This window comes from Aristolochia californica, unplaced genomic scaffold (genome assembly GCF_029961685.1).
Source record: "Aristolochia californica isolate CCGP_79_NKW_82.1479 unplaced genomic scaffold, dmAriCali1.0.hap1 SCAF_10, whole genome shotgun sequence".
In the NCBI taxonomy this organism is placed as follows: domain Eukaryota; kingdom Viridiplantae; phylum Streptophyta; class Magnoliopsida; order Piperales; family Aristolochiaceae; genus Aristolochia; species Aristolochia californica.
In genome coordinates this window covers 7,218,269-7,231,177 of record NW_027181771.1, presented here as the reverse complement: position 1 = coordinate 7,231,177, position 12,909 = coordinate 7,218,269, and the positions used below count along the sequence as shown (strand labels likewise).

The window sequence follows — 12,909 nt, the reverse complement described above, 5'->3', positions numbered from 1 at the left end:
GCCCACTCATGGGCTGGACCCACCTACTAAAAACAACAAGATTGACGTAGTTGCAGAATTTTTTAAAATGAAGGTTGTAAGCTTATCCCTCATATCAACATCAAACACATAACCACACTGTTGAGATGGAGTGAGCTTTCATGGAGTACAAAGAGGATAGATTGCAGAAATCATCTCATGTTTGAGTGCAAAGGATCCAAGCTTGGCAGCCATTAAGCTAGTGCTCGAAATCCTTTGAGGTTAGTTTTGACTTCTTTTTTTATCACCTTTTTTTTTTATTTTTTGAATATGATAAAGTAGGGTGATAGAATCTATCATGAAGGATTCTACAAGCTGAATCCAACCTGATCACTTTCATTACTCTATTAATTTAATGTACGTCTTTTTCTTATTTTTCTTTACATGTAAGATTCAGTTTAGAAGTTGCATATTGCAGTAGTTGCGCCTTCTTCCAAATTAAAGTACCAGAGTTGCTATCATTTGAGAAGAAGAAGTACAATCTACAATGAAATTTTTTACATATTATAGTAATCAAATTTTATGTGACTAGAATATCTAAGTCAGGGGGGTACAACATGAAGATTTTTTTTTCTTTAAAACCAAGAATTTTTTTCATTGTAAGCTAAAATCATAAATTCGAACTTGAGGGAGAGTGTTAAAGAAAAGGTATGGAAGAGTGTTAAAAAACATTAACAACAAGAAGTTTCATAGATTAAAAATTAATAGGGTGGAGTTTTATCTTATAGGAGTCTAAGGGTAAGAACTCTTATAGAAGTCACTTAATTAAAATATGTTTTAGTTATGTTAGTCTTTATTAGTGAAAAAAGTGAATCACTTTGTTCACGAAAAAAGTGAGAGAAAATTGTTTGTTCTTTGTCAACCTTAGACTTAACAAGACAAACTCAACTAACATCACTATTATGGAATTACACAAGAAAAAATGAGATGGAATAAGATAATTTTTCTACTATAACTTATTCCATACATCATCTTACCTGATTATTTACATCTCATTTTTGTGTACCGTTATTTACCCTTTTATTGAATGGTAAAATAAGTGTTTGAGTAAATAAATGGAATAATATTATTTACAGACTCATAAAAATATAAAAAATAGTTAATCATAGAGATAAATGCTTGGAATAATATCACTCTAATGTTTAAAAAATCTAAAAAAAATTTTAAAAAAATTTAACAATTTTTTACTAGAGTAATATAATCGCTCAAATATAAATGATACATATGCTAAAAGAATATTTATTAAATTGTCCTCATACATAATCAATTAATGAGGTTTCGAATAACGATAAGCATTTTGCCTTCTATCTAATAAACAAGCAAAAATACTTGAGCTCTTAATCAGGTGATTTTTTTTTACATTTTTATTTTGTTAAATAAATAGTAAACTATAAATTAGATATATGGAAAAATTGACACTATTTATCACAATTTGTATTACACTTATGCTATTCTTAGACCACGGTTGATCCAATAAGAAAAACCATTTAGTACGAAATATGTGAAAACGATTATCTCAATTGTCCGATCATGATCGAACAACTGAGATAGCCATTGATTGGATGGCTGATATTGGATAACTGAGATAACATTTCGTATATCTCGCACCAAATAATTTTTCGTATTGGATCAACCCTCGATTAATATTAATTAGACCATAATTTTATACATTCTTAATTTTTCTGAAGATCAGCATATTGAAGAGTCTATAGAGCCGTTACATTCTCAACAAAGTAAGGGTGGGTAAGGAGTTGTTGGAAGTGATTTGTAACATGAAAGACGTGGGAGGACTTTGTAGCAGCAACCGAACCAGGAAGAAATAGGAAAGCGACCTTACCGGGCCTTGTACTATATTTTAATTCTCTCTCCTTGCTTTTATTATTCAAGGACAAACGGGGCAAATATGAGATAGAATCCTGTGTCGGAAGCGAACAAGAACGGAGGTGACCTTCTCTGAGCAGAAAACAGAAAACAGAAAAAAAAAAATTTTAATGGTAGCTGACCTGCTTCCTATTTAAAATGACAGCAGATCGAAGTTATGATAGAGCTTGACCTTGTATCTACAGTTCAATTATTGTTGAAAAGGGAGATTAAGAACAAAATTTTCAATTACCGATTTGACTATTCACCCATCTGGAACCTACGTTGAAACAAGAGGATTCGTGAAAACGATTTATGAGCTTCAGCTCCTCCTTTTCTTCAACCCTAAGATAAAATGATGGCTCCCTGCCACCTACCTTTCTCATTTGCTTTCTTCCCACTTCTATGTCAGATACCGAACCAATTCCTTCTTTGATTACATTATCGTAGATCTCCAGGTTAAAAGTTTATTACATCTACAGTAATGGAAAGGGAATTTAATGAATTTGTCGAAAGAATAAAGACCCAAATGAGGTTTTTCCTTTCGTGGGGGTAACAGAAGACCGAGATGAGTTGAAGATGTTTGAATCTGTGCAGGAAGTGAAGAAAATGGGACCAGAATGTGAGAGAAACTTAAAATAATTTTTGTTTAAGCAAGAAGGGAAAAAACGTAAATCAACAAACAAATAATGGTGGCAGGCCGGCATCAATAATTATTAATTAGATGTTGGTGGTGGTTAATTTTCATTTTCGCGAGTGAAATATTCTTCCGCCGCTTCACAGTCCACAGATCTCTCCGTTGGATGCGCTTTGACGAGTGGCCGACTGTCTGAAAGCCCATGCCAAGAGAATGAAGCCCATGTCTTCTTCTGCAAGGAGGACTCGTGTCTCTCCCTATCTCCTCACCCTCTGCTTCGTCATCTTCGTTTCTCTTCTCTATTGGGAGGATTTGAGCTGCATCTTCAGGCAACCGTTCAAAGACGTGCAGCGACCAGAGAGGCATCGCAAACCCATTCCGCTAAAAGGTAATTAAAGTGAAGAGAACGTAGATGCTGTAAATTTTCGAGTGGGAATTGGTGGTTTTCTTTTTCTCATTTTTATTTTTGTTTTTCCTTGTGAGAGCTTACTGAATATTGCCTTAGAGAAGGAGAACGTGGTGTTGCCGTTTGCCGTGGGGAGAACCGATGAAGGGTGCGACGTGTTCGCCGGAAGCTGGGTGCCAGACGAGGTTTCCAGGCCGTTCTACCAGGAAAGGGAGTGCCCTTACATTCAGCCTCAGCTCACCTGTGAAGAGCACGGGAGACCGGACAAGGGATACCAGAAGTGGAGATGGCAGCCCCATGGCTGCTCATTACCCAGGTAGAAATTTCTCTTACGAAAATCCGTTTGCGGTTTCTTCACCACTAAATTTGACCATTTTTCATAAAAGGCTGCAAAATTTTGGGCAATAATTCAGGAATAATGGTCGAGGGAAACTTTAAGCAAATATTCTCTCACATCCTCTGGCTCTCCGGTTTATCCTTTCTTGTTGATCTTGCCGAGACCCCGTGGTAATTTGGGTGGAAAAATACGTCGTTTCCTTGGTACTGTGCCACCTGCCAAGTCTGTTGAAGGAACCACCTGGATCTGGATGTTCGAGGTCGACAGACAATTGTGAACTTTTTCCATCGACTTGCAATCACAACCTGCATTTTTTTAAAAGAAATAATTGCTATTGTTTATTGGTGTGTTGATCGTTGAGTGAACTATCGTCGGCAGCTCCACATCTGATCAGAAAAGATACCAAAAGCTGCCGCCGCTTTTTTCACTTTTTTTTTACCCGTTATTAAACTCTGGACTGCAGCTCGTCGGAGAAAACGCCGGCGAGGGTTTACTTCCTCTGGAATTGGAACCACAATGAGGGGGCATTCTCGTACTTTCATTCGTCATCTCCTGCGCTTTTCTTTGATGAAGGGAAATGAGGAGGCATAATGAGAGATAAACTGGGTCATATACCGTGCTAAACCTATCAACGACGGACGCTGGTATTTGATAGCACAGTCTGGATCAGTTAAATTTGGCGAGTCGCGTGACGACACGGGCAAGTGGATTTGCCATTGGAGGGAAATCAGTCGTATTCCGAGCAACCTTAGGACTAGGGTAGCCGGACCTACTTTCCCAATCCGATTTAGGATTTTCAGGAGGTCGAGTAGGTTCTTGAGTTCGATCTACAAACTGGGGTTCTTGAGTTCCCAATCCTAAGCGTATGCATCTGTTTCGGTAGTATGGACCCAGTTTTTGTCTTGCAGGAAGTTCCGAGCCACCCTCCATTAACGGTTCATTTGCACCTCTCTGTATTTCTGTGCTAGGGGCTGTTCCTAGTGTTTAGTAAAAACAGAAGCAGATCTTGTTTTCCTAAGAGATGGTAATGAATTGGATCTTCCCAAATTTGGAATCAACTAAGCCAAAATAGGAAAATGTTAAATGGTATTTCTTCTTGTTTTTTCTCCACTTCCACTTCCGCTTTATAACTCCATTAGGGCAACCACCCTATAATTTGTTTCCTCTTATGCTGTATTTACTCTTGCTTACTCGTCTTTTATCCAGTTTAGAGCACGGGTGAATGCTACTCTGCTTCAAAATGAGAACACTTGCTTTCTTTAGTGTTTGCAGCTTTGAATTGGTAATGAAATTCCTTTTCTGGATGTCCCAGTACTGCTTTCTTGATGCTTATGGTTCTCGTTACGATTTGCAGATTCAATGCCACATTCATGTGGGAGATGCTTCGAGGAAAACGGATGATGTTCGTGGGAGACTCGTTAAACCGGGGGCAATTTGTCTCCTTGGTCTGTCTTCTCCACAGAGTCATTCCAGAGAATATGAAGTCTATGGAAACATATGAATCTCTCACTGTATTTAGAGCTGAGGTAACAGACTGAATGGTAGCAAATGCTTTCCAGATTGCTTTTTCCAGTTTCATTGTTGTGATCCTCTTGTTGATGCTTTCTCAGAACTTTAATGCAACAATTGAATTCTACTGGGCTCCCTTCCTTGTGGAATCCAACTCCGACAATGCAGTGATACACAGGGTCACAGATAGAATTGTTCGTGCTGGTTCTATCAAAAAGCATGCTAGGCATTGGAAGGGAGTCGACATCTTGGTGTTCAATACCTACTTGTGGTGGATGACTGGCATGAAGATGAAAATACTGTAAATTCCTGCACAGATACTCTGTTAGCTTCAACTGTAAACCATTTCCTTGATTTTAAGGCCTTGACGTTTCTTCTGTTTGACAGACGAGGCTCTTTTCAAGACGAAATCAAAGACATTATACAGATGGAAACAGAAGACGCATATCGGATGGCTTTGAAGAGTATGATTAAATGGGTAGAAAAGAATATGGATCCTCATAAGACCAGAGTCTTCTTCACCACCATGTCACCCTCTCATGAAAAGTGAGCAAACTTTGATTTCAGAAAAACCAAATGCTAGCTGGAAGACCAAAGGGCCTTGAAAAACTTGGTCTAATTCTCGTTATTCAGTTCTTGCATGACCAAAATTTGGTTGTTTCACAAAACCACCATTATTATCCTTTGGTTAAGGCTGGTCAATTCCGATTCAGAAAGACACAATTTGCGTTTCTAGATGGGGCTGTTTGGTTAGAGCATCAGTTGAGGATGAAACCTAAAATAGTTCATTCAGATGCTGAATTTTTTTATCGAAAATTTATTTGCAGGAGCAAGGAGTGGGGAGGTGCGGCTGGGGGGAACTGTTACAACCAGACGACTCCCCTCGAAGATCCAACCTATTGGGGTAGCTCGGCCAGCAAAGGCATTATGAGAGTGATAAGCGAAGAGATCAGGAAGATGAAGGTGCCCATTACAGTAATCAACATCACCCAGCTTTCTCATTACAGGAAAGATGCCCACACATCCATCTACAAGAAGCAGTGGAGTCCACTGACACCAGAGCAGCTTGCGAATCCCGTCAGCTACGCCGATTGTGTCCATTGGTGTTTGCCTGGTCTCCAAGACACCTGGAATGATCTTTTGTATGCCAGACTCTTCTATCCTTGATGCATTTTCTTTCCTACAGAACAGTTTCGCCAAGCTCAAAGAGCCGTCCTGGCTAAAATTGCAATGTGGGAAGCAGCAGCTACAGATTAATATATGTTAATTCTTTTGTATGAGGTACTCTTTCATTTGAAATTCTGAAAGCTTTTACAATGTGAATGTGATTCATGGAGCTGATTGAAAGATTAAAAATGCTGTTTATTTCTCAAAACTTTTTTTTTCTGCATTTTGCGTATCTATGAACTATGAAGTTAGGTCCAATGCTTACCCCAAAATGATTAGCCAACCTTTTTCCCAACTAATAAATTCAAGATTTTTGCCTTAACACTTTTCCCTCATGTATAGGTCCTTTAGGACCTTACATATGGATAATTTATGTGGGGGCTCACATATGAGTATTTGCTCTAATACCATGTAAAGTGAGTTCAAGATCTATCCCATAATGACTAATCATTTTAGGAAACTATTTTTTCAACTAATAAACTCAACATATTTGTTTTCACTAATCCATGTGAGACTATTCCTTAACATGAATGACGAAGAAAACCAAGTCGATATAAATTCCGAGCATCTCACCCTTACAACTAATGGGGTGATGACGGGAGAGTCCTCTTATTTAGTAGTGATTGTGGAAGAAAGAGGAAGGAGGAATTGGTTGAAGAAAGAAAATGAATTAAAGAGGAACGACATAGCCCCTGAAGTTGCCAAAGGAACAACCTGACCATTAGTAATAACCTAATAGTGAGTAATAACAACCACTTTAATGTTTTCCAATTTTGGATGAATTGGAAACTCATCGCTTTTGGCCTCAATATCTTCACTAGTTTAATTTGGAGAATGACAAATACATGAAAACCAGTTGGGTGATAGAGCTTCAAAGTCATTTAAGTTGCTACATCTCAGACTATTCGAACAACAAGTCAAAGCATTTGAATCTCTAAGTAAATCAGAATAAAGAATAGGAAACTCATCGCCTTTGGCCTCAATATCTTCACTAGTTTAATTTGGAGAATGACAAATACATGAAAACCAATTGGGTGATAGAGCTTCAAAGTCATTTAAGTTTCTACATCTCAGACTATTCGAACAACAAGTCAAAGCATTTGAATCTTTAAGTAAATGAGAATAAAGACCAGAAGCACTAGGATGCAAACTGTTTGAACCCTGTCAACTAGTTGATTGACCATTTGAAATGTTCAAAAATGTATTGGAGATCCAAGCATCAACCATTGAACGTTGACCGAATACTGTTCAAATACTGCAGTCGAGAACGATGTAGAAGGAACTTCCAAGTTTGATAGACTTCCAAAATCTATAAGTGACTTATCTAAGTACTCATTCGACAGTTCAAATAGAAAATTTTAAATATTTTCTCATGAATTTTAATCAAAATTTTATCGAGTCCTGCAAAAGGACAATTTGGTAGCACAATAGTTTGATGTTTGAACATTGCTATCTCCTCTATGTAAGTTATTCTCACCCCAAACAAAAGGGTAATGATTGAGGTGTCTAAGATCACTCCCAAATTCACTTTTGACTTCAAAACACATTTGTGGAGGTCAAATTAGCGATTTGAAGGGACTACTTTTACATTTTCCAATAGACCTAAGTATCTCTATGCCTATAATTTAAAGTGAGCTTCAATTGTCCATTAGATTTGAACTAAAATATTATATTTGGATTTATGAAATCTAATCAGCAACATCTAAGTATTTGAAAATTACCCATTATAATCAGTTTGCATTTGCATCTATTTTGTGCTAGAATCATCGCTTCACTACTTTTAAAGCATTTCATACATTCTAGCAAGGATTATTTTAGTGGCATTTACAAATTTATTGGTTGATTGGGATGCTTTTTGGAAAACCAAGCATATTTGAGCTTATATCTTAAAAATCCATTGAACTGGCGTGCTTTTGTTTGGCTGAGTGTTATTCTAGTTTTGAAGTACATATTGTGCACATGTTTTCAAATCTAAATATCTTGAGTTGTTTTTTTACAAAAAATTGCCGCCTTGATTACAAAACCTATCCTCATTTACAATTATGCTTTGAATTTGAAAATTAATTCATTAAAGACTCATTGACCTGCTATTCATAATGAATGGGCATATAGTATTAGTTATGCTTTTGTGTGTATTTGTATTGTAAAATTAGCCTATTGAGCCGCCGTGTATAAAAACTAAATTGTAAACATGAAAACTTTGTATGTGTCAAGCCTTAGGTAAACCAATTCCTAAACCCAATAAAAGCATAACCTTTGTGGTTGTGAATTGTGTTGTAAAATACATGTGGACAATTAAATACTGTAAAATCATTTACTAGGTCTAGGATTGTGTTGCCTAGCGTACAATTGTAAAGTCCCTTTGTGGGCACATATGTAATTGGCCTTTGTGGCATTTGAATTGTAGGTTCCACTTGAATTTGATTCTAGTGGATTCAACTCCAAACACAAACACTTTGGGAGTGCATTAGTGTGGAATTTAGGATTCCATGGTGGAAGGCCTTGGTCAAGGTGGTGGAGAAAGAGACAAGGAAGAAGAAGAGAAGAAAGAAAGAAGAGAGAAGAAGAAAGGAGGATGAGAGGGACGGTTGCTTGAGAGAGAGAGAGAGAGAGAGAGAGAGAGAGCTATTGGGAGAAGAGAGAATAGGCTAGGGAAGAATTTGAGAAGATGAGAGGCTTGATGCTCTACCTCATGTCTTGAAGCTCGTATTTATAGTTGTGAGAGGAGGTTTACAATCACTATAATGCCTTTGACTAATGTTAAGTTGTGGAGCCTAATCAACGTCCTACACTGAGTCAGTACGTGAATTGACCTTCACGGTAAGGTCGCCCCCCTTCTGGGGGTTTGGGGGTGGAGCCCCTGCCAAGTCCACGATATATTAATTGATGTTTCATTAATGGCAGTTTGAGAATTTTACTCTTGTATCGCGGTTGCCCTAGTTTCCTCTTTATATTTGGGGTGCTGCTATTAAAGTTTCATTATCATCTAAGGAACATCATGAGTTGCGGCCTGAGAGAGGTTAGAGACAACACCTATAAGCATGGGTGATTTCTCTTGTAAACTATTTCATCTTCATAGTGGATTGTTGTAGCGGCGAAAGACATGACGTAGTCTCACCTTGAAGCGAACCTGTATAAATCTTATTGTTTTTTCGTGCTTTCTTTTTCTTTTTTTGAAATTATTATTATTGCTCTCGTTAGTTTGGAATTAGGGCGTCTAATTCCTAACAACTGAGCCACCTTCACCTCCTCCAGTGGATGAAGAAGATAGTGTATATATGAAATCGCTTACAAAGAATACACTTGTTATTAGTTTTTGATTAATAATATGGAAGATAGTGTTGCAAATAATATTGTTCATCTTGAGACAACTAAACAAGTGTGGGATACATGTGCAAAGTTATAATCTAGTGTTGATAGCTTACAAAATTGTATGATGTTTTTCAGACAATGTATATACCAAAACCAAGGGGGATAACTTGAATGATTACCTCACTCAATTTAGGGGTGTTATTCAAGAATTGAAAATTATTTAGCCCTATTCCGCTTATATCGAGGTTCATGAAAAATAACAGGAAGCATTAGTGTTTTTTTTTTGTCTTTCTAATATCAAGCCATATCTTGAGGTACCTAAAACTCAAATTCTTAGCTTCATTGTTCTTCCCTCTTTTGATGATATATCAGCCACATTAATACATATCTTAGATCCATCATTTGCCTCACAAATTGATGTTTCATAAGCTATGTGCTCAAATAATAGGGGTGGAAGTTCAAGTAATAGGGGATGAGGCAAAAATACTAAAGGAAGAGGCGGTAGGGTTGGACAAAACTCTTCCAGATCTGACAATTGGATTTTTACTTGTAGTGGGGGTTTAAACCACTTGGTTGACACATGTTGGAAAATTCATAGTAAACTAGATTGGGTTACAACAAATAATGGAGACAAGAATGAAGTCAAACTTGAGATTCATAAAGGCAAGAAGACTGTATCCAAAGAAGATTTTGAATTAATTCAGAGGTTAAAGAATATGATGGTACCTACACCAAATAAGGCATCTCCCACTACTGCAGGAACTACTATAATAGGTATAGTTTCTGCTATTAGGAATTAGACGCCCTAATTCCAAACTAATGAGAACAATAATAATAATAGTGGAAGAAAGGAAAAGCAAGCATGAAAAAGTAACAAGATTTATATAGGTTCGTCTCAAGGTGAGACTATGTCTTGTCTTCCATCGTTGCAGTAATCCACTATAAAAATGAAATAGTTTACAAGAGAAATTGTACACACTTACATGTGTTTTCTCTAACCTCTCTCGGGCTAAAAATCTAGCTCCTTCTCGGTGATGATAATCATAAAAATAAAGAGAATACTAGGGCAACCGCTTTACAAGAATAAAATTTCCAAACTGGCCTTAATAAAACAACAATTAATATATCATGGACTGGGGCCAGGGCTCCTCCCTGACACCCCTGGGAGGGGGGCCTCACGACCCCCTTCCAACCCCCATGGCGACCTTACCACGAAGGTTAATCCGAGTACCGATTCAGCATAGGGTTGGTTGATTCATCAACTTGCACGACTTCCTCATAACTCTCTGGTTTACCTTTATCAGACAATAAAATATAATTTAATACAGGGGAGTACCTCTATGGTTGTTTGCTAGTTTTGCCAGATCTCCTGAGTTCAGTCATAGGAATGTCTTGATTTACTTATGGGGGTATGTTTTCCTGGTCTTCCTGAACGATATTATCCATCTCAATAATTGGAAGATCTCTCAACTGAATGACTTCAAACTTCTTAGCTTCATCATTTGTACTCTCAGACTTTGTTCTCAACCTGTTTTTATACATGACACCTTCATTGAAGATCACGTCCTCGCTCTTGATAATCTTACGACTTTGGTCATCCCAGGAGCGATAACCAAACTCGATACCACCATAGCCAATAAAGAAACATATCTTAGATTCAACATCAAGTTTATTTTTAAAAACAAAATCAATATTAATATAAGAAACACAACCAAAAACTTTCAAGAAAGAAAGGTTTACCTCTTTGCTGCTCCATACCTCTTATGGTATTTTGTAATCCAATGGTGTTTAGCGACCTTTGTTGATTAAATAAGCAACGGTACTAATAGCCTCAGACTACAACATCTTTGGCAATGACGCATGTAATCTCATGCTCCTAGCATGCTCGTTCAAAGTTTTGTTCATTCTCTCAGCCACAACATTTTGTTGAGGTTTTCCAGGAATGGTCTTCTTTATCTTGATTCCATTATCAACACAGTACCGCTTGAAATCATCATCTATGTATTCTCCCTCATTATTTGACTGCAGACACTTCACCTTCAAATCTCTCCCATTATCAACCTTTGTTCTCCATCTCTTGAAGGTATTAAATGCATCCGAATTTTTTTTTAGGAAATAAACCCATACCTTTTTGCTTGCATCATCAATAAATGTCGCATAATAGTTAGAACCACCAAGGGAAGTAACAATTGAAGGCCCCCCACACATCTGTATGAACCAAATCCAATTTTGTTGTTTTTTGCTCCTTTCCAGCCTTAGAAAAGCTAACCCTTTTTTGCTTACCAAAAATACAACCTTCACACAATTTTTTGTTTACAGTTCCAACCATGGTTGCTTCTCTTTGGACTAAAGCACTTTAATTCCCTTCTCACTCATGTGACCAAGCCTATAATGCTACAAGTCAGAAACAGTAATAGCATCAACAACTACAACTGGAAATGATGTAAATTTTGAATTTATGAAAAAGAGAAGTACTTCATTGACTTATTATAATCAAAATACATGAAAGTCTATTTATAATAGAGGAAAATAGTAGAGTCCAATTACAATTAAACTTCCCTGGTCCCAATTACACCCAAACTCTAACACTTAAAAATAAGTCCTAGCATAATTAAATAACCCAATATAAATAGAAGACTAACATGACTAAAACACCTTTAAACTGAAACTCCTCTAAGAGAGTTGCTTCCATAATAATTGTGGCTCTATTAGACTTCTTATTGTGTAAGAATTCTTATGTCACCTCATGTGATCATGGTGGATCCCATATCTTATTTGGATATGTGGGCCTTGCTTGATTTTATGAGCTTGGGTCCATCTTCTAACATACTTGAATATGTGGGTTTTCCTTGTTCGTGTGGGTTTGAGCCCATCTTCCAACGGGAAAGAGTTCCAGTTTTAACTCCTCGTGCAACAACCATGGCTCCCTTAGTGACTTTCCAAGCAATACCATTCAAAGTCACATTATGACCTTCATCATCAAGTTGCCTACTGAGATTAGATTACGCATCAGTTTTGGTACATGTCTCACCTTGTGAATTATCCACAATGTCCCATTTGACATCCTCAAATTGACAGTACCAATACTGACATTATCCAAAGGTTCTCCATTAGCAAGATACACCTTCCCATGGTCTCCAGCGACATAATTCTTTATGATCTCATGATGTGTGGTGGTGTAAAAAGAAGTTCCTGAATCTAACTCCCAATAGTCGATAGGGCTATCAACCGACAAGAGTAAAGCATCTTGTACTTCTTCAGTCATTGTATTTGTAACATCATTTTTCTTTTCATTCTTCTTCGGTGCTCTGCAGTTATTCTTTATGAGACCAAACTTGCCAAATTTTCAGCAATCCACATTCCTTTCAAATTTAGACTTGCTTCTTCCATTTCTTGACTTCCCTCTACTGTTGCCCTTGTTGGAATTCCTCTCAAAGTTCTTGCCCCTAGTATCGACCCTTAGGGCAGAATTAGATATTGACGATTCTCCAGAGTCCTTTCTAAGAACTTCCTCTGCAAGAATGGTATCCTGAACATCATTAAAAATCAACTTTCAATTGCCTACAGAGTTGCTGACCGCAACCCTCATAGGCTCCCAACAATTTGGCAGAGACGCCAAAAGAATTAAAGTGTGAACCTCATCATCAAATTTAATTTGAATAG

The 12,909-nt window shown here is 37.3% G+C and overlaps 1 protein-coding gene across 1 annotated transcript; it reads left to right on the top strand.

The window, feature by feature from the left end:
• Positions 1-2,623: 2,623 nt before the first annotated feature.
• LOC137934744 (protein trichome birefringence-like 33) lies at positions 2,624-6,044 on the top strand. The gene is made up of 6 exons (XM_068779264.1): positions 2,624-2,903; positions 3,021-3,237; positions 4,613-4,784; positions 4,869-5,068; positions 5,155-5,313; positions 5,595-6,044. Exons 1-6 carry the CDS (start codon positions 2,729-2,731, stop codon positions 5,932-5,934), a joined length of 1,263 nt encoding a protein of 420 aa, XP_068635365.1. The 5' UTR covers positions 2,624-2,728; the 3' UTR covers positions 5,935-6,044.
• The last annotated feature ends 6,865 nt before the right edge of the window (positions 6,045-12,909 follow it).